Genomic DNA, 22,658 nt, shown 5'->3' with positions numbered 1-22,658 from the left:
TTTACCCAAATCTCACTACAAGACATCCTAACATAAAACTACACTGCCCTAAGGCCCACAAGCCACTGTATTCTCCTTAAGCACCTCCATAAATACCACAACTGTAACACTCATTATGAAAATACCTTATGCGAATCTAAAATTGTTCCTCTTTCCTTACTTATACTGAAATATAGAATCCATAGTCAAACATAATTACCGCACATCCCGATACCATCCAATGTAAGTAACCGATTCTAGTGATATACAAATTCGAAAAATTTTCAATTTCCACATATACATTTTGAATCCATTAAAACTCTCTCGAGAGTCATCCACTCTGCTCAAATCTAATTTACTCTGCCCCAAACGGGCCGAAAGATATGTGCTCCTTTAGCACGATCAACACTCAAAGAAGTAACCCTGCCTTAATACGATCAATCGAATTCATACTTCGTGCGCACTACATTCTTCAAATTAACAATTTAATCGTTCCATAATTTTTATATTTTCATAAAGTTAAATGTAACCCATATCCGGGAATTTACTTACCCGAGTCATCCTCGATCTTCACCTCTGTAAGTCATAACTAACCCACAAGTATGCATCAAACCAAAACTAAAATTTAACATATATCCGTGAAATTGAATTGTCAATAGCAGACTCCCCCACTTGGCTCAAAGCCATATAACAAAACATTCCATAATTCACAATACACATACCCTATTACTGTCATAATACCGTAGTCAATGCCACAAAATTCTTCTCAAGCTCATGCAATGCCAACCATAAAAATACCCCAAATCATCCGCTAAGATCTCAATCATTCTCTTGATACTCACTTTCTCAGCCAAATTCAAATTCAAATCTCCACACATACACCCCACTGGCAGAAAAGAAACCCTCCACTCACATTACAAGGAACACACCTACGTAGATTACTCTCGAGGAGATAACCCACCTCCCTAGCCTCAATTGGCATCTTGTTATGTATTTTCGCAGCCACAATTTCTACGCAATCACTAAATCTTTCCAAGTCCAAACTTATTAACAAGACACGAGAATTTAGTCTGTCCCAAAATTTAACAGTGTAAAAGATCCTTCAAAATATTCATACTCGAGACTATACGTCACATCAAAACGAAAATCAAGCATCCAACTGCCTTCTTTTATACATCAAGGAAACACTTCTCGCCACATTCACATCGTCTTAACACATCCTGCAGTTACATCATACTCATCACAGACCCATTTCACCGCTCATCGAGCCACAAATTCCACTGTAGGGTCATTACCGGACATATGAGTCCAATTGTACAGGTTACAACTGAAGCTACCGAGCTCAAGCTACGGTCTAACCATAGCCTTAAATCCTTCAGACTGGCCCATCACTAAAACACATAATACTCACCTCGAACCTCGATCATAAAATCACAAGTCGGCGATGCACAACTGATACCGAGCGCTCATGTGCGCATACGAATACGTGGAATGAATTCAAAGAGTTATGTCCCAAGCTGAATCAATCCCGCATGATAACGAAAAAAAGATGGGAAGTATATATCCTAAATGCCCTGTAGCCTCTCTAAGATAAGTATAGACGTCATCATACCGATCCACAAGACTCTACTAGACACTTGCTCATGACTTGTAGAACCTATGAACCTAGAGCTCTGATACCACCTTGTCACGGTCCAAAATCCAACTAGTCGTGATGGCACCTAACCCAACTCATTAGGTAAGCCAATTACCAACTATTCAATTACAATGAAAATTATTTAAAAGAAAATATCTAAAATCAATACATTTCCCCAAGAACTGGTAGTACAAATCATGAGCTTCTAAGAATAGAGTATACAAAGCGGAAATGAAATAAATACATAGTCTGTTTGAATAATACATAAACAGAGCTTTTATAAAATCTAAGGCTACCCTGAACAAGAGGCAGCTACAATAGGAACGCAAGTACATCTTCAAATCCCGCAACCATTGATCACAACAACAACAACAGCCAACATCTGCATGCAATGGGCAGAAGTATAGTATCAGTACAACCGACCCCATGTACTGAGTAAGCAACAAACCTAGCCGTAGGTTGAAAGTAGTGACGAGCTTCTAGCAAGGTCGGGTCCAAAATCACTAGTCCACAACAGTCCATAACAACATAAAGCAAATAATACCAGAAGTAACTCAGAGATAAAATGCTCAGCCAAATCATGATTTCAAAAATAATAGTTCTTCCTTTCAAGTACATCAATGAAAAACCCAAATCGTTTACCGAAATTTCCAAAAATATGAATAAGTTTGAAAGCAATAATTTTCCCAAAATCCGTTCAATAATAAATAAAATATCTCATTTTCTTTCCCAGATAACCGATGTAAAACAAATGCCTCACTATGACCATCTGTCAACATGTGTGAGAAATCATGAATAATGTGATACCGTACATCATGAGGAAAACACATCTCTATGCATATATGTCATGTGTACATGTCAATGCAATGTATCTCAGGGATTGCACTCATGTAATCACACTCTTAGAGTATTCAATCTCATTATCTCGCATTCTCTCTCACTGTGCTCAGCACACTCAATCACTCAACGCTATACAATACCTGCTGCGGCGTGCAACCCGATCCCTGTTTGTAGTCGACTGCGCTCACTGGGGGTGTATAGACTCATGATGGGCTCCTACAGCCTAAGCACTATAAGCACGGACAACTCACGTGCCATAATATAAATATCTGAATCCGCACGGCCAACTCACGTGCTACACGGCCAACTCATGTGAAATAATAATATAAGGATCTGCACGGCCAACTCACGTGCAATAATAATATAAGGATCTGCACGGCCAACTCACGTGCAATAATAATATAAGGATCCGCACATCCAACTCACGTGTTGCACGGCCAACTCACGTGCAATAATAATAAAAAGATCCGCATGGCCAACTCACGTACTGCACGGCCAACTCACGTGCAATAATAATATATATAAAGCCAACATGGCCTACTGCGGCGTGCATCCCGATCCCATAAATATCCTCACAAATCAGGCCGACAGCCACACTTAGTCATCAATCTCTCCAGTCTCTCGAGCTCACAATGTCATGAAAATAGCCCAAAATGATGATATGTTGTATCAATAAATAATAACAGAGACTGAGATATGATATGCAATAAAATGAATATGACTGAATATGAATTTTTAATTTAATACAATAATTCACAGTAATATGACCTCTGTGGGTCCTAATAATACTGGCACATAGCCTCAACATGATTTTTAATATGCTTTTCAGCTCAATTTCTTTAACACATAAAACCACATGGAAAATGCCAAGATTATTTAACTATAAAATTCCACAGAAACAATTATGTCTCAATTTCTATAGTGCAAGACCACACGCCCGTCACCTAGTATGTGCGTTACCTCCCAACAATTCGCAAAATACATATATTCAGGGTTCATACCCTCAACTCCAAAATTAGAAGAGTTACTTACCTCGAACAAGCCAAATCCAATGTCGAGCAAGCTAAGCAATGCTCCAACAATTCAACTCTGAGTGTATCAACTTCCAAACGGCTCGAATCTAGTCACAATTAATTTGATTCATCCCACAAAAATTATTAGAATTAATTCCATATCAAAATACTAATATTTTCATAAAATCCGAAATTATGCCCCAAAAATCACCCGTGGGGCCCACATCTAGGAATCCGACGAAAGTTACAAAATATTAACGCCCATTCAACCTCGCGTCCAACCATATAAATTTTACTAAAATCCGACATCAACTCGACCCTTAAATCTCCAAAATAAACCAAGAGGGTTTTCACAATTTTTCCAACTTAACTCACCAATTAAATATTAAAAACAACCATGGATTCGGGTAATTTAATCAATATTGAGTTAAAAATACTTACCCCATTCTTTCCTCTGAAAATCTCCTAAAATTCGCCTCAATCCGAGCTCCAAATCGTTAAAGATGAAAAATGGGACGAAGTCCCATTTTCTGAACTTAAACTTTCTGTCGAGACCTCTCTTCTTCGCGAACGCGACAGGTCCCTCGCGTTCGCGAAGCACAAAATGTGCTTCCCAACATTTGCTCTTCGCGAACGCGAGACACTGTTCGCTAACGCGATGCTTTACGGAGCCCTTCTTCGAGAACGCGAGCTCCCCTTCGCGAACATGAAGGCAAAAACCCATGCCCACTATGTTTCCCTTCGCGAACGCGATATCCCAAATGCGAACGCAATGCACAGCCCAGCTCCTCTTTGGCGAACGCGAGACCCCCTCGCGAACGCGAAGAGTAAAATCCTACCTGCCTGAAATTCCTCTTCGCGAACGCGAGGGCCCACTCGCGAACGCGAAAGAGAAAATCCGAAAAATGCAGCAACAAATATCAACAATCTTACCAAGGCCAAAAATGCTCCGTTAACCATCCAAAACTCACCCGAGCCCCTCGGGACCTCAACCAAATATACCAACAAGTCCTAAAATATCATACGAACTTAGTCGAACCCTCAAATCACCTCAAACAATGCTAAAACCATGAATTACACCCCAATTCAAGCCTAATGAACTTTGAAATTTCTAGTTTCTACAAACGACTCCGGAACCAATCAATTCACGTCCGATTGACCTAAAATTTTGCACACAAGTCATAAATGACATAACGGAGCTATGAAAATTTTTAGAACTGGATTCCGACCTCGATATCGAAAAGTCAACCCCCCGGTCAAACTTTCCAAAATTCAACTTTCGGCATTTCAAGCTTAATTCCACTACGGGCCTCCAAATAATTTTTCGGACACGCTCCTAAGTCCAAAATCACCATACGGAGCTATTGGAATCATCGGAATTAAATTTTGGGGTCGTTTACACATAAGTCAATATCCGATCGACTATTTCAACTTAAGCTTCCAACATGAAAATTCATTCTTCCAAGCTAACTCTGAAATACCTTAAAACCAAAATTGACAATTCACACAAGTCATAATACCTCGTAGGAAGTTATTCAAGACTTCAAATAGTTGAAAGGAACGTAAATGCTCAAAACGACCGGTCAGGTCGTTACATGAGGGGATGACTAATTAAGTTTATTCTTTATGAAAAATACTCACAAATCATACATGTCCTTTTTCAAAGGCACCACGTGGATTTGGATAAGCCCACTCGAAATACTTTGTTGGGCCCATGATTGACTTATTATGGACACTATTAAAAAGTGAGAACTTTACATAACTGTCATAATTTAAAAGAAATATAATAAATTCGTAGCATGAAATCTAATATTACAGTTGTGGCAGGAAAATATTTATATTTGTAGCACACTGTTCCATTAAAATAGGAATATTAATTATTAATCTCAAAACATAAGCAATTTAAATGGAAAGTCAACAATTCTTTGTACAAAAATTATGCCTTTTTTTCTCTTTATTTATTAGCTTTCCTTCTTTTTCTTCATCTTCTTAATTTTATTTTTTGCCGAAGCCAATATATTTTCTAAATTTGTTCCATTCGTTTTCTTTTCTTAAGTTTTTCTCTTCCTTCTTTCTTCATTTCTTAACATAAAGATCTTACTTCGATAATAATATATGTTAATATATATAAAATGTATATAAAAAATATATATATTGAATTAACACATATAAAATATACAAAAAATATACATAAAAATACATCTTCAATTAAGATGACACATAGACATGTGAAATATATATAAAATAATATATCTTAAATTTAATTAAGATGGCATATAAATATACAAAAAATATATACATAAAAAATACATCCTGAATTAAAATGGCACTTGACATATAAAATATATTTGAAATATACATTAAAAATACATCTTAAAATAAGATGGCACTTCACAAATAAATATACTAAAACTATATACATAAAAATACATTTTGAATTAAAGTGATACTAGATATACAAAGTATAAAAGACATATAAATAAATACATCTTGAATTTAGGTGGCATTCACATATGCATCATATTTTAAAAAATAGAGTGAAGAAGATGAATGTTGGGCTTAATTTTTGTAATATGCTAATAATGAAAAAAAAATGCTCCTTATGGAATAAACAATAAATGATGCTATTTTTTTAAAATAATAGTTAAAAAAAGATCAAGTGTGTAAAAAACTCGAAAAAGTGAATATTGTTATGAAAATAATTATATTATGGATGTCCATTTATTACTCCGCTATAGATAATCTTCCTGAAGAAGATTATCCATTTGGTACTCTATTGAAGTTTATCTACAAGTAGCTGATGCAGGCAGGTTGCAAGCAACTCAATGAAATGATTGCAGCAGCTTCTTATTAAACAGGCAGAAGAAAAGCCTCGCATCTGCTTTCTGAAAAGCCTCGCATCTGCTTTCTGAAAAGCCTCGCAGCTGCTTCCTTTCTTCTATAAATAGAGAAGTTTTCAGTTCATTATGTACATCAGTTTGAAGTTGAATAATATATCAATCTCTCTCTATACTTGTCTTCAGTTTATTTACTTTATAGTCTTTATTTTATAATACGTTATTAGCACGAGACTCTATTTCAGTGTTCATCTCTGATGTAAGGCGGCGCTCTTATGTCCGTTGTTAGATCTTGTTCATTCCGAGTATCATAAGACTGATTATATCCTTAAGATGGTGAGTTTTTCTTCTTGGCAGTAGTGATGTAGATATCACTTACATCTGGAGTGACCAAATTTGCGTAAATTAATTTGAGCCTTTTGCTTATATTTTAGTATCTTTATCATCGCTTGCTTGGTTATATGTTACGTATATGGTACCTATTTTGGTATTTATTTTCATCGTAATTATCTTAATAAAGGATTACAAAGTGGATAATATTGTTAGATCCACTTAAACTCCAGCAGAGTTTGCAAGAAATATAAAACCACCAGAAGTGGTTATGTTTCTTATATCTCATTATAACTAAATTTTGTTAACCACTAGAAGTGGTATATGCCTATGACCACAAGAAGTGATAATTTAGGTTTCTCTACGGTTGTAATTAAAGATAATCTAGAGAAATATTCTCTATATTACATGTACACCTCGATTTGCTCTTGAAGTAGCAAATATCTTAAAAGAGGTTCAAAGTATCACAATTTGATGTGATTATGCACGTTCAGATAATTATGTTCTATCTCCTGAAGGAAGAGAAATTTTGATAATATTAATCCATTTCCTGAAGTGAATGTGACAATATTAAATATGAACACACTCTTGATATAAATATATTACAATTCACATCTAGAAGAGGTAATACGATTGAGAGAATATATTCTCAATATTTTAAATTTCTTCTGAAGTAGTTAATAATTAAAATTTTCTCCTGAAGCAGAAAAATATTATGTAGTGGTAAAATATTAAAATTCTTAATTTTTTGTCATTTATAAATTTAGAACTGTCTTTATATTGTTCATTTGATTATGATTTTCTCTTATGACACCAGAAGTGTCTCAGCAATATTTTATAGTACAAAATTTATCAAAAGCTCCTGAATAGTGCACTATTTTTCTAGAAGACACTTGACACCAGTAGTGTCCGATAAATATTAGATTCTGGATAATAAATGAAGGCTCTCGAAGAGCTTATATATAAATATGTCATTCATATTATATGATTATGATCAAAACATATGATGTAGTAAACCCGAAGTTTACTAATACAAACGGTCATCACATTGAGACTACAAATGACTAGAAGATTGAAAATCTTCATATTTCCACAATCACAGGGGGTAAAATAATATATATATGAGAAGTGACCCGCCTTATTCTTCAATTTGTACTATATCATATATCACAGTAAACCAGAAGTTTACTAATGCAAAAGCAGTCATAGTAAATCAAATGTTTTACTGAGGCTTAGCTATAGTACATCAGAAATTCGCTAATACAAAAGTAGCCACAGTAAATCAGAAGTTTACTAATGCAAAAATTTATGCCATAGTAAACCAGAAGCTTACTAAGAGATAACACATGCCATGATAAACTTGAAGTTTTCATTTGCCATTTTTAAATAAACTATTTGAGAATTCAGATAAGCATACACTGAAGAACTAGAAGATTCTTCAAGAATTCACTTGTGTTGCTTGTTCTCATAATAATATGATTATACTAGCTAACGTTGGGACTAAGACCCCTAATTCTGATATATATAAATATATAAAAGGTAAATATGGGCTCATACACCTATCATGTGAACCACTTATAGATGCATATATTAGATAGTTACACGCGCGATTATTGTCAACCTGCAGTTTGGCATTTGAAATTGCTTTTCACAATTAAGAGCATAATTTTCAGAATATGTAATCAAGACAATTCATCTTGATAATGCTGGTATATTCAAGCTGGTTTAGATTTGTTTGTCTCCTGTTAATGACAAAATCATTTCTTATGAGAACAAAGCTTCCCGTGTTGGTCTAAGATTTTCTAAATTGCATACAGCAACACTTGTATGCATCAAACCAACAATATATAATAAGTCCTCCCCTCACAATTGATTTAGGATCAGAGAAAAGTTTCCTAAAAGCCGGGGTTCCGTGATGCCGAGGTAGGCGTAGAGGTTCGGTTCGGACTTTTTGGATTGAATAGTGCGCTGGGGAGTTGAAGGAAAATATTTTACAGGGTTAGGCATTTCTGCGGCTCATTATGCGGCCGCATAATCACTCTGCGGGCCGCAGAATGGCCGCAGAGTGAAGCAGCTATTTGTGCAATTTTTTATGTCAATTTCGCGGCCAGTTATGCGACCGCACAACCATTTCGCAGGCCGCACTTTGATCGCATAATCAGCCTTGAAATTTTGCGGAGGGAGGTTCTGCGGGCCATATAACGGCCGCAGAGTGAAGCAGGCTAGCCCAGTTCCGAAGGCCATTTTCCACGGCCATTTCGCGGACCGCAGAATTATTATGCGGTCGCTTATGCGACCGCAAATCCTGTCCCGGGTCTTCATTTTATGGATTTTTATAACCTGACCCTACTTCATTAAATAGACGATTTGTACCATTTTGGAGCTAAAATCTGACATTTTGAGAGTGAGAGAGTGATCTTTAACCTATTATCCATCAATTCCTTCTCAATCATTGGAGATTAACAAGGAAAGTCTTCATCCTAAAGGTAAGAGTCTATGCCCTAGCTCTTAATTTCAAAAATCTACTAAAAAGGGAGTAATTAGCAAGACAATTTTTGGGTGTGGGAGTTGTTATCTTGCATGCATATGTTATAAAATAATGTAGTAAACTTGTGAGCTAAAAATAGTAGAGAATGGGTTGAGGGATGATGGAACCTTTCTTAAAAGGGCCTTAAAAACCTTAATGCACACCTAGTGTTTGATAAAATGCTCAAATGAGCTAAAACCATGATCATCTTCCTAATTTCGGTTCAATTTGTTATATTTGTAAAGTAGATTGAAGCTGCTAAGAATTCCGGAATATTTTAGAGCTTAAGGAAGCTCAATTGCGGTATGTTGTGTAAATCCCTTCTTCTTAGAATTGAATCCCACGATGTTCGTGTGATCGGTGTAAGTCCTAAATTGATCATTATAGAATTGGCTATTCCAAATGTGCTTGTGTTAAAGGATATATGTTCAATATGTATTCTAAATGCTTCGTCATGTCATATTATCATTTGAGGATGTGTTCAAAATATAGAATATGTGTTAACAATGTTAAGACTTCAAGTCAAGATCGAATAAAGGATGTTATGCCAAATTGTATGAAAGATCTCTATGTGCCTAAGATTCCCTAATTGCTCATATGTGTATTTAATGTATTGAATGGAAAGCCTTATTGTTGTTGATGATGATAATGATGTTTGAATGTGGAAAGGGGAACTCAAATTATGAAATACGGCCAAGTGCCAAGAATGACTTTATAATTGTGGCCACTTATGCTAATGAATTAAAAAAGGTGAAAGAGGTATTAAGTGAGATGATTGATTGAAAAAGGTAATGTCTCGGATGAGACGGCCTAGCCGATCGCACCGTGATCGGACGCCATGCCGCACACATGGGGGTGACTGTGCTGGAAATTATAATTGAAATTGTGGTTATGGTTGATGTCTCAGATGAGACGACCTAGCCGATCGGGTCGTGATCAGACTCTGTGTAAGAATACGATGGTATTGTGAATTATGGTATATCGGCACTAAAGATCACCCAACCTAAAAATATGGAAATTGATTTGAAAACTTATGTGATCCTTAACTTGATGTTTTAGTATTATTTGAAGCTCTTAGTGAATTCTTGACTGTTCCCCCTTGTATTATTATTCATTCTATTGAGATGGTATTTAGTTTTACATACTAGTACTATTCGACAGTACTAACGTCCCTTTTGCCGGGGGAGCTGCATCTTTATATGGATGCATGTGGTTCCATAGTAGGAAGTGTTGATCAGCGATAGAAGTACACCTTTCTCCTAGCAGACTTGGTGAGCCCCACCTCATTCCGGGGTCATGTATCTTTTGTACATTTTGTTATCATATTTGGAGGTATAGCCGGAGCCTTGTTGCCAACACTATCATTGTACTCCTTTGTATCTTTTAGAGGCTCTGTAGATATTGTGTGGGTTGTATGTCGGTGTTGGGGGAAGTCAAACAATTCATGTTTATGTTTGAATGAATCACTTGTTCCACTTTAGTTTATAAAAAAGTGTGTATTTTGAGATATTAAAGATTAAGAAACTAATAGAAAGGTTTTGGTATTGTATTCATGATCTCCCTATTGTCTAATTAATGAATATATGTCTCCTCTTTTTTCATGAGTGAGTTTTGGGTAGAAAGTATCTAGCAGGCTTGCTCGGTCGGGTTCACTCAGTTGAGCGTCGGTCGCGCTCCCCGAGTTTGGGGCGTGACATTTACTATATAATAACTTTTGATATGTGGTATATGTTTAATTTCTCTATCACGTTGCACAAAAATAGGTTTCCCAAAGAAGATTGGGGATATATGTTAGTTTTTCTAATATTTGGGGGATGAAATAAACAGTTGAAAAATATGTTATATGAATCGAATTATCATTAGTGTGATCCTCATTCAGAAGATAATTCTAGTCAAATGCCAGAAGCATTTGTTTATCCAAAATAAAATATCATATTTCAGCTGCAAATGCTCCTATTAAAATTAAAGTCCCTAAAGGATTGAGTTTACTGTACGCATGAAGCGTGGTAGACCAATCAGTTCCAAAGGTAATAATCCTTGAAAATGATAGGAGCAGATAGTCAAAATAATCATATTAAGGAGGAAATAAGCTCTAGAAGAGCCCATGACATAACATTTCATGAAACTCCAAAAGAAGTTAAAGTACCTGAAAAATAAAGAAAGTGATGAAATCTCAACAAGTTATGTCGCTTGCGAACCGATACGAAATGATCATCGACGATATATTTGATATGATATAGTGCACAATATTGTAAATGATTGTGAGGATCGGACATGCAGTCCAGACACCTGAAGATGTCGTGCCATTTAAATGCAAGTCATAACCTATATAACTCATTTGATTAAATCTCTATAATGATCCCTGAAGGATTTAAAATGCCTGAAGCATATAGTTCAAAGTCTCGAGAAATATACTCGATCATATTACAAAGATCTTTGTACGGTTTAAATCAATCTTGGCGCATGTGATATAATCGCCTCAGTGCATATTTGCTGAAAGAAGGTTACATAAATGATGTTATTTGTCCATGTATTTTTATAAAGAAAATGGCATCAGAATTTATTATACTTGATGTTTATGTTGATGACATAAATCTTGTTGGAACTCCAGAAGAGCTCCAAAAGGCAATTGAATATCTTAAGAAAGATTTTGAGATGAAAAATCTTGGAAAAATAAAATTTTGTCTTGGTCTGCAAATTGAATATTTAGCAGACGAGTTCTTTATCCATCAATATGCCTATATAGAAAGGGTCTTTAAACATTTTTACATGGGCAAAGAGCACCCATTAAGTATACCAATGGGTGTTCGATCACTTGAAATAAAAAAGGATCCGTTCCGACCTCCAAAAGAGGATGAGGAACTCCTTGGTCCTGAAGTACTCTATCTAAGTGCAATTGGTGCACTTACGTATCTTGCTAATGCTAATAAAGGTGGTGCAGATCGTATTGGTTATGTAGATGCAGGTTATTTATCCGATCCCCATAAAGCTTGATCTCAAATCGGGTATGTGTTTACATGTGGAGGTACTGTCAATCTATTGCTGCTATTTCTTCAAATCATGCTGAGATAATAGCTATTCACGAAGTAAGTAGGGAATACGTATGATTGAGATTAGTGATTTATTTTATTCAAGAACAATGTGGTTTGAAATGTGATAAAAGATCCGCAATTTTATACGAAGACAATGCTGCATATATAGCTCAATTAAAGGGAGGATTTATAAAAGGAGATAAAACGAAGCACATTTCACCAAAATTATTCTACACACATTATATTCAGAAAAATGGTGACATCGATGTGCAATAAATCCGTTCAAGTGACAATCCAACAGATTTGTTCACTAAATCTTTGCCAACTTCAACTTTTGAGAATATGGTATACAAGATTAGAATGCGGGGACTCAAATATTTGAAACAAGTTTTTCATCAGGGGGAGTGAAATATGCGTTGTACTCTTTTTTCCTTACTAAGATTTTTCCATGGGGTTTTTCTTATAAGGTTTTTAATGAGGCAGCTAGAAATGCGTATTACTAAATATGTGTACTCTTTTTCTTTCACTAGGATTTTTCTCACTGGGTTTTTCCTAGTAAGGTTTTAACGAGGCACACTATCTTTTAATGAACATCCAAGGGGGAGTGTTATGAAAATAATTATATTATGGATGTCCATTTATTACTCCACTATAATAATCTTCCTGAAGAAGATTATCCGTTTGTTACTCTATTGATGTTTATCTACAAGCAGCTGATGCAAGCAGGTTGCAAGCAACTCAATGAAATGATTTGTAGCAGTTTTTTATTAAACAGGCAGTTTGCAAGCAGCTCATACAGACAGCTTACAAGCAGCTTCCTGAAAAGCCTCGCAGTTGTTTCCTTTCTTCTATAAATAGAGGAGTTTTCAGTTCATTATGTACATCCGTTTGAAGTTGAATAATATATCAATCTCTCTCTATACTTATCTTCAGTTTATTTACTTTATAGTCTTTATTTTATAAAAAATACGACATTGTATGGCCGCCTAAAAATTTTATAAACTCATGTCAAGCTTAAAAAATAGTCCTTTTATTTTTTCTCTATTAAAATGGAGAAGTTCCCAAAGGGTTTCCTAGCGTATATGTCAAGCATTATTTTGGTCCCCAACTTGAGAAAGCTTAATATTTTTGAACATCTCGACGAAAAAAATTTAAAAAGTTATTGGCGTCATGGTTAAATAAAACATTTATAGTACTAGCCTAAAATAATTTTATATTGACAAAGTTAAGGTTAACCATCTTATAGGAAACGAATGCCCCAAAGTCATAAGAACATAGTAAAACTTACATGCATTCGATGTTTACACCTAATTACTGAATGCGAAATATACGGTCAAAACTAAGTTTTGCCCTTCGTATGATTAATCGAGATTGGAACATAATGGTCCAAAGTTCATCATTGTAATATCGAGCCATGATGCGAAGAATATGTTGTCGAGCTCGAGACCCAGAGACCGATCAAGATCGAGGTCGGCCAAGATCGATCTCGAAGACCCAGAGACCGATCAAGATCGAGAACGACCAAGATCGAGATCGGCCAGGATCAAGATCGAGCCAAGAAACAAAAAAGCCGTTACAACCACAATTAGGGGGGAAATCTCAGCGAAAATCACGTCACGAATCAAGAAGAGGCCGATTAATTAGCCTATCATGAGAGTCCTTACTGTATTTAGAATTGTATCAACAGTAGGACTCCCCTACTATATAAAGGGAGTCTGATCATTTGTAAAAGGGACCGGAGACAGTAAAAAAGCAATATACTACTCTTTTCTCTAGGTTCTCAATACTCTGTTACTCTGCTTATATTTTTGTTGTTGTTTCATTTGGTTCGAGGGGCCAAGCTACACATCTCATTTGGTTTGCTTTTATTTTTCTTTACAGTTAATTTCAATATCAGTTTTTCTCAGTTTGTGCCAAGTAAAATCACATGTCCTTAAAACCACATATAAATTTAATTATTATCCATTTTTAGGGTAAACAGTTTGGCACCCACTGTGGGGCTAAGGACAATAGTGATTTCCTGGTGCTAATTTTCATAACACACACTGCTTTACACTTGTTCTTGTAAGCACTTTTGATTTCAGGATCAGCATGTCGAACTCTCAAGCAGTACCCACACATATCAACAACAACCTTGGTTTTCATGGCGAAAACGACAACGTAGCCTCCCCAGTAAACGAAGTTCTTCCAATTGACCTCGAGGGAGTACCAGTTGCAGACCCCATCGATGCCAGTTCCCATGTTGCTCTGAATGCAAATCTGGGCGTCGACATCGAAAACAGCATCCGCAGAAGCGCTCGATCAGCCGGTCAGAACTCACAGGGTGGCGAAGAAGGCGGGATCAGCTTTTGAACAATATTCAAAATATTGCAGGCTCAACAAGCTGCAATTGCACAACTTCAAAATTAGAACCACGCACCGAGTAGAGTCGAACCCGAGCCATCACATGAAATTGTTCACAGGGCCGAACCAGTGCTGGAGAGGTCAAATGTGAATAAGTCAGGAACCGATCCCGCTATCTTGAAAATGTTCGAGGAGCTGACAAAGCGAATTGAGTCGGGGGAGAAGAAGATTGAAGTGAATGACAAAAAAATGGAAACATATATCTCCCGAGTTGATCAAATTCCGGGAGCACCACCGATTTTGAAAGGTTTGGATTCAAAGAAGTTCGTACAAAAGCCCTTGCCCCCGAGCGCAACTCCTAAGCCCATTCTGAAAAAAAATTGCATGCCAGAAATTCCCAAGTATAATGGAACTACCGACCCCAGCGAGCATGTCACTTCTTACATATGCGCAATAAAGGTGAACGATCTAGAAGACGATGAGATTGAGTCCGTACTGCTGAAGAAATTCGGAGAAACTTTATCAAAGGGGGTGATGGTATGGTACCATAATTTACCACCTAACTCCATTGATTCTTTTGCCATGCTCGCAGATTCCTTTGTCAAAGCGCACGCCGGAGCGATAAAGGTCGAGACTAGAAAGTCGGACCTCTTCAAAGTAAAACAAAAAGATAATGAGATGCTCAGAGAGTTCGTATCTCGGTTCCAAATGGAGCGCATGGATCTGCCCCCAGTCGCCGACGATTGGGCCGTTCAGACTTTCACTCAAGGCCTAAACATATGAAGTTCGGTAGACTCACAACAGTTGAAGCAGAACTTGATCGAATATCCAGCTGTAACCTAGGCCGACATGCATAATCGGTACCAGTCAAATATTAGGGTCGAGGATGAATAGTTGGGGACTCCTTCCGGGTCCGTTGATCCAAAAAGGACCATCGATAGAGTTAAAAGGGATACTGACCGGGAACCACGGTTAAATAGAGATTGATATCAGCCGTATAGTGGAGATCAGAGAAACAACGGGCTTGGGCGCAACCCCGTTCGGAGGGAGTCAAAAAAGTGTACGGGGAGAAACCCGCCTCCAAGGAAATATTTTCAGTCGATGAAGTGATACCAATATCGGCACTCTCATCAACGAAGGGATCGAAGGGAAAAATGAGGCCAAATAGCAACCACAGATACTGGGCTCAACGCAGTTGCAGGAGCAAGGGATCAACGAAGATGATGACTACTGGATCCCTTGATCCTTTGCAGTTCTTGATGACTCCAACGCCACCAAGTCAACGGTCAAAGAGCTGCAACAAATCACACTGGCCAAGCATCAACTTGAACGAAAGGTATACTTGGGCACGGGGCTAACCCCCGAGCTCAGGAAAAAACTTATTCATTTCCTTAAAGCTAACATGGATTGCTTTGCCTGGTCCCATCTCGATATGAAAGGGATTCCACCAGAAATTACCACTCACAAACTAATCTTGGACCCTAAATTCTGCCCGGTAAAGCAAAAAAGAAGGCCCTAGTCCGAGGTCAAACATGCCTTCATCAAGGACGAGGTAACCAAACTTCTCAAAATAGGATTCATTCGGGAAGTAAAGTACCCCGAATGGTTAGCAAACGTAGCGGTAGTCCATAAGAAGGGAAACAAACTTAGAAGGTGTATAGATTATAAAGACCTGAATAAAGCATGCCCCAAGGATTTTTTTCCTTTGCCAAATATCGATCGTATGATCGATGCCACGGGCAGCCATGAGACTCTCAGTTTTCTCGATGCCTACTCCGAGTACAACCAGATACAGATGAACCCGGAGGATCAGGAAAATACCTCGTTTATCACTAAGTATGGTACCTATTGTTATAATGTAATGCCATTCAGTCTAAAAAATGTTGGTGCAACTTATCAACGCCTAGTAAACCAAATGTTCTAAGAACAAATAGGAAAATCAATGGAAGTTTATATTGATGACATGTAAATTAAGTCCCTATGAGCAGAGGACCATATAAAGCATTTGCATGAAACTTTCGATATATTAAGGAAGTATAATATGAAGCTCAACCCCGAAAAATGTGCATTCAGAGTTGGCTCGGGAAAGTTATTTGGTTTCATGGTGTCCAACCGAGGAATCGAGATAAACCCTGATAAAATTAAAGTTATCGATGATATCATGATAGTAGATAATATAAAGGTCGTGCAGAGGCTGACGGGGCGGATAGCCGCCCTAGGACGATTCATTTCGAGATCCTCAGATAGGAGCCACCGATTCTTCTCACTGCTTAAAAGAAGAGCAATTTTGCATGGGCTCCAGAATGTCAGCAGGCCTTAGAGGAACTAAAGCGATATTTATCGAGCCCGCTGCTGCTTCACACCCCGAAAGTGGACAAACAACTTTACCTGTACTTGGCAGTCTCGGAGATAGCGGTAAGTGGAGTCCTGGTCCGAGAAGAACAAGGTACGCAATTCCCTGTCTATTATGTTAGTCGAACCTTAGGTAAGGCCGAAGCTAGATATCGACCAAATGGGCCGTAGAAATCAGTGGGTACGATATTGAGTATCGACCCCGAACCGCCATCAAGTCTCAAATCTTGGCAGACTTCGTGGCTGACTTTACGCCGGCCCTCGTACCCGAGGTTGAAAAAGAACTACTGATAAAATCGGGTACATCTTCGGGAGTCTGGACCTTCTTTACGGACGGTTCTTCTAACGCGAAGGGGTACGGACTAGGCAACGTACTAAAATCACCCACAGGTAATATAGTTAGACAGTCTATCAGATCTGCAAAATTGACTAACAATGAGGCCGAGTATGAGGAAATGATTGCAAGTCTCGAACTAGCTAAAAGTTTAGGAGCGTAGGTCATAGAGGCTAAGTGTGATTTCCTCCTCATGGTAAACCAAGTTAACGGGACTTTTGAAGTTCGAGAAGACCGAATGCAGAGGTACTTAGATAAACTACATGTGACTCTACATTTTTTTAAGCGGTAATGTTTTTTTAAATAGCTAGAATGGACAAGCCATTCCTACAGATTGACATAAATAAAAATGAAACATACATCAGAGAAGGGTTTCTCCTATTACAATTGAAAGCTTTCAAAAATAAGGACTAAGTTCAATGCTTAGTACCACCAAAAGGATTCATTCAGCCGGGGTCGAATATGAAGGTGTTCTTTCGCACCCGAATTCTAAAGTTTGGACGAATCCTTGTATCATTCTCCAATATGGCTATAATCTTCCTTGGTAAGCTTATAATGTCATTGAAGAAAGCATTGATCTTATCATGTTCAGCAAGATTGGCTAGAAGATCAGCTGGAATATTTCCTTCCCTCAATATGTGATTAAATTGGAAGGAACCATGAGCTAACATAGAATGAATATCATCAATAAAATCCTTGATCTCCCAGGAGGCGCATATGTCATTTTTGATCATTTTGATCAAAATCAAAGAGTCAGATTCAATTTCTAGAGTATTGAAGCCATGATCGATGCACCATATCAATCCCGTTTTAATAGCTTGTGCCTCTGCATAATTGTTGGTGGTAACACCTAGATAAGAAGAGAAAGCTATGATCAATTGGCCGAGGTGATCTCTTAGAATTCCCCCACACCCAGCACTACCGGGATTTCTTTTGAAACAACCATCCACATTTAGCTTGAAAACCTCATCAGTTGGCTTATCCCAACTTACTGGAGTGATGGCCAATTGAGGTTTGAGTCTTTCCACCATATAACAAATACTAGGAAATGAAGAGAAAAAGTATAGTGAAGGAAATTGGGTGGAGAGAATCAACTGCATTAGGTAGGGGATTTGATGAATGATGCTATTGGGAGATCTTCTGAAGCCTTCAAATTTATAGGTTCATTTATATTTTCAAATTTTCCAGCATATCACAGAAGGAAAACACTGCATGATCAGTTCATGAACCTTGTTTGGAGATTTAAGAAGCCACCGCCTCATGAGTTTTGTTCTGATGTTGTCTGTATTAGGCATTGACAGTCCACATGCATCTTGAAAATACTTTCATACTAACCCAGCAGCTTGCCCTTGACTGAATAAGTGGTTAACATCTTCCTCCTTAGCATTATAGCAACAATAGCATTTTGATTAACCATGCACCCCAAATCTAGTTAGAGAATCATCTGTATCCAACTTGCCATTCAATAGTTTGAGCATGTGAAAAGACACTTTGAATGGTAATATTTTGTGCCAAATCTTAGACGGTGTCAGTGATGAGCCTTTGGATTTCCTGCGAGTACTCCAAGCTGACCTGGAAGAAAAAACTCTCATGTGATCAGGAGTCCTAACAGGTTGGTCTTGCTTATCAGTAGAAAACTTAATGGAAAGAATGTGTGGAATTAGATTTACAGGCAGATTAGCATGTAGCTTATCCAAGTTCCACTGGCTATTAGAAAAGAATTCAAATACTCTTACTTTCTTATACTTGTTCCTCTGATGAATCACATTCGTTAAGGCACCTTTATTAGACCAGTTATCCCACCAAAAGGACAAGTTACCCTTTCCAACTTTCCATAAGATATATTGTTCACAATCTTTTTTGGCATCCATAAGTCTTCTCTAAATGTGCGATTGATTGTAATTTTTCTTTTTCGCAACTGAGTGAACTCTTTTACAATACTTAGCTTCCAAAAATACGGAGAGGAGAGATTTTGGGTTCTAAAATTCTACCATGCTTTAGCAGCGAATGTAGTGCAAATGTCATGCAATGATATGAACCCAACACCCCCCTCATTTTTAGGAAAGCAAAGATTTTTTCAAGAAAATCAGTGATATTGCCTCTTGCCATCAGATGAACACCAGAAAAAACTAGCAAGAGATTTATCAATATGATTAAAAATAGTCTTAGGGGGATAGACTACATAGATGATATGCAAAGGCATAGAATGCAAGACGAACTTAATGAGAATAGCTTTTCCACCTACTGTCAATAATATTTCTAACCATCCCCGAGTTCTATTGACTATCTTAGAAATCATGGAACCAAAATAACACACTTTCTTTCTCCTAAGGAATATAGGACACCCTAAGTACTTGAAGGGAAATAAGGAATGGAAAAAACCAGTGAGTATTTTGATATCCTCAACAACATAAACATGAGTTTTAGTAGAAAACAAAAAGGTTGATTTCTTCTTGTTGACCATTTGACCAAAAACTTGTTCATAAGTATCCAAGTTTTTTATCATCATAGCAATTGAGAGGAGATCTCCATATGAAAAAAGAATAGTATCATTAACAAATGTGAGGTTATTAATAAGAGGACTGCCCCTATGCAGGGAATACAGAATGAAATTGTCCTAAAATAACTGGTCCATTAAGTTAGATAATAATTCATCCCCAATAACAAATAAGGAAGGTGACAAAGGGTCACCTTGCTTTAGCCCCTAGAGGATTTGAAAAAGTCGTGCCGAACTCCATTTATAATAATGGAATATCAGTTGTTGGAGACCACTCTAGCAATCATATCAATCCAAATCTCGTAGAATCCCAATTGTCTCATAACCTGGCAAATAAAGTCCTAAGGTACCCTGTCAAAGACCTAGGCCATATTCAGTTTGAAGATCACATTGCCATTCACATTAGGCATGTAATATTGTGAACCATCTCCTAAGTGAGCATAACATTACCTGAAATAGATCTACCCTTGAGAAATCCCGTCTGATTAGGAGAAATAATCTTGCTCATGATAAGAGCTAACCTACTATTAAGCAACTTAGAAATAATTTTCGAAGTAAAATTGCTTAAACTAATAGGTCTAAAATCCGTGAATTCTTGTGGGTTGTCTATTTTGGAGATCAAGACCAAATTGGTGTGTGTAAAAGACCTAGGGAGATGATTACCAAAAAAAGAAATTCAGAATAACCATGTAAAGGTCAGATGAGATTATGTTCCAATACTGGTGAAAAAACTTTCCAGATATACCATCTGGACCGGGGGAACTAGTACTACTCATGGAGAATACAATATGTTTGAGCTCCTCCATAGTAGGTATATCTCCTAGCATCCTGTTATCTTCCTCATCAACCAATCTAGGAAGTCTCCTAAGAATTGAGAAATCCCTGCAAGTGGTTTCTTGGGAGAACTGATGCACAAAGAACTATATAGCTTCAGTAGCTATATCCCCACTATTCTCTAGCCATGAGCCATATTTCTTTCTAATTCTTGTCAATTGAAGTTTTTTCCTTCTGGAGTTAATTACTGAGCGGAAGAACCTGGTGTTGTTTTCTCCATATGTGTACCACTTCAATCCGGCCTTTTGTCTCCAAAAAGATTCCTCATTGTTGATGTGCCTAATTATATGGGGATTCATATTGTTATATTCCATTATGTTAGACTCTGAGTTGTCAATCAAGCAATTCTGTTATAATTCCTCAAGCTTAGACTGTAGCTCTTTGTTCTTGTCAAAAATATTGCCAATAGTATTGTTCGACCAATAAGAGAGCCTTTTGCAAACATTTTTAAGCTTGAGGTAAAATTTCCACATGGGACCTCCCTCCACTTGAATTTTCCAAGCATCTTCAACTACTTGCATGAATCCCTGTTGTTTAGTCCAAAAATCCAGAAATCTGAAGTATTTTTTGGGTTCAGTTTGAGGATTAGAGATGGAAATAAGCAATGGCGAATGGTCAGAGCTAGTTCTAACAAGATTTTCAATAGAGGTTGCTGCAAAAGCTTGGATCCATTCAGAGTTGGCAAGAGCTCTGTCTAGTCTTGCCCAAATTCTCCTTCTAGATTCACATCCATTACACCATGTGAAAGGAGAGCAAGAATAGCCCAAATCAATTAGTCCACTATCCAAGATGCAATTGATAAATGCCATGCTCTTAGAATATTGTGAGCAACACCTCCTTTATTCTCCTCTAGATCAATAATAAAATTAAAATCCCCTACTACCATCCAAGGAGAGGTGTTCCCTTCAGCAAAGTTCTTAATATTATCCCATAACTCTTCCCTTAAATGAACGTGGCACTTAGCGTATACTATTGTAATGTACATGATGTCCCCATTATTGTTGATTGAGCAAGTAACATATTGATCCAAATCTTCAATAATAGTGCAACTAATAGCCATATCACTAAAGAGCCAGATTTTGTTATTAGAGTTGGCATGAGCAAAATCGAAACCCAACCTTCTTCTAAATCTGTCCAACTTAGATCTTTTACAAAAAGGTTCCATAAATACAATGAAGCTAAAGTTGTGAGCTCTTTTGAGTTGCATTAATCTGTCAAAGGCACCCTGTGATTTGATGCCTCTAATATTCCATATTAGCGACTTAATCATTAAAAAGATAGTGATAATTCATCATTGTTCTGTGAATATTTCACAGAAGGAATACCTTTGCCTCTTCTTCCTCTTCTGTCACCTCTAGTTGATAGTCCACCTCTCCTAGATTCGAGGCCCCTAGGAGACAAATGATGTTTTTCAGAGATATCCCCAAATGCTTGATCTATTTCATTGTGTGTTGAGAAGCAAAAACTTCAGCTGGTTTGGTGACATTGTCATCACTATAGACTGAAAAGTTATCTGAACTATCATCATTGGATAGCACTTGATCTTCAATTCTTTCATAGTCATCTTCAGTATCACTGACTATTTCATTCTCATACTCACCAATTCCTGATTCTTTACAGGATGCAACAAATTGAGAATCAACAGCGATTTCACTTTCGTAGTCTGTTTCATCATTGGCATCGGTAAAGGGTTGTCCAACTTTTAGATTATTGGGGTTATGGTCCGGTGGAGGATCTGGTCATTCTTGGGATGGATGATTCTCATTAGAGGCTTCAACCCATATAGGTTGAGTGTTGTCTAGTTGAGGAGGTACCTGTTGAGCATATTTTGGGAATTTAGCAATTGTGGTGGATTGGCTTTGGTTTTTGATAGGGCTGAGGATAACTGTTATGTTTATTGTTGATTGGGGAGGTTTGTTGTAATCAGAAGGGCGATCAATGTGTTTACAGATAGATGATTGAGGCTGTGAGTTTGTAGTTTGTGGGAAGCGTGACTTTGGAATAGACTCTAGTTGACTGACATTTCCTTGTGGAGCATGTTTTGGTTCATTGAGTTGGGTATTGGAAGAACTGGGTTGGGATGAATTCTGATGATCTTTTCACT

General features: G+C 37.3%; 2 protein-coding genes across 2 annotated transcripts; both read right to left on the bottom strand.

Moving 5' to 3' along the window:
* Nucleotides 1-17,669: 17,669 nt before the first annotated feature.
* LOC142178221 (uncharacterized) lies at nucleotides 17,670-18,254 on the bottom strand. Its single transcript, XM_075247546.1, has one exon. The coding sequence runs from the start codon at nucleotides 18,252-18,254 to the stop codon at nucleotides 17,670-17,672; it is 585 nt and encodes a 194-aa protein (XP_075103647.1).
* Nucleotides 18,255-20,904: 2,650 nt separating this feature from the next.
* On the bottom strand, nucleotides 20,905-21,363 carry LOC142178220 (uncharacterized). The gene has a single exon (XM_075247545.1). It carries the CDS (start codon nucleotides 21,361-21,363, stop codon nucleotides 20,905-20,907), a length of 459 nt encoding a protein of 152 aa, XP_075103646.1.
* Between the last annotated feature and the right edge of the window lie 1,295 nt (nucleotides 21,364-22,658).

Source organism: Nicotiana tabacum, chromosome 24 (genome assembly GCF_000715075.1).
Source record: "Nicotiana tabacum cultivar K326 chromosome 24, ASM71507v2, whole genome shotgun sequence".
Taxonomy (NCBI): domain Eukaryota; kingdom Viridiplantae; phylum Streptophyta; class Magnoliopsida; order Solanales; family Solanaceae; genus Nicotiana; species Nicotiana tabacum.
Note: the sequence above shows the minus strand (reverse complement) of the source record. Positions and strands in the feature narration are given on the sequence as shown.

Coding starts and splice junctions, on each gene's coding strand:
- LOC142178221 (XM_075247546.1), bottom strand. CDS start 18,254: ATGGTGGAAAGACTCAAACCTCAATTGGCCATCACTCCAGTAAGTTGG.
- LOC142178220 (XM_075247545.1), bottom strand. CDS start 21,363: ATGGCATTTATCAATTGCATCTTGGATAGTGGACTAATTGATTTGGGC.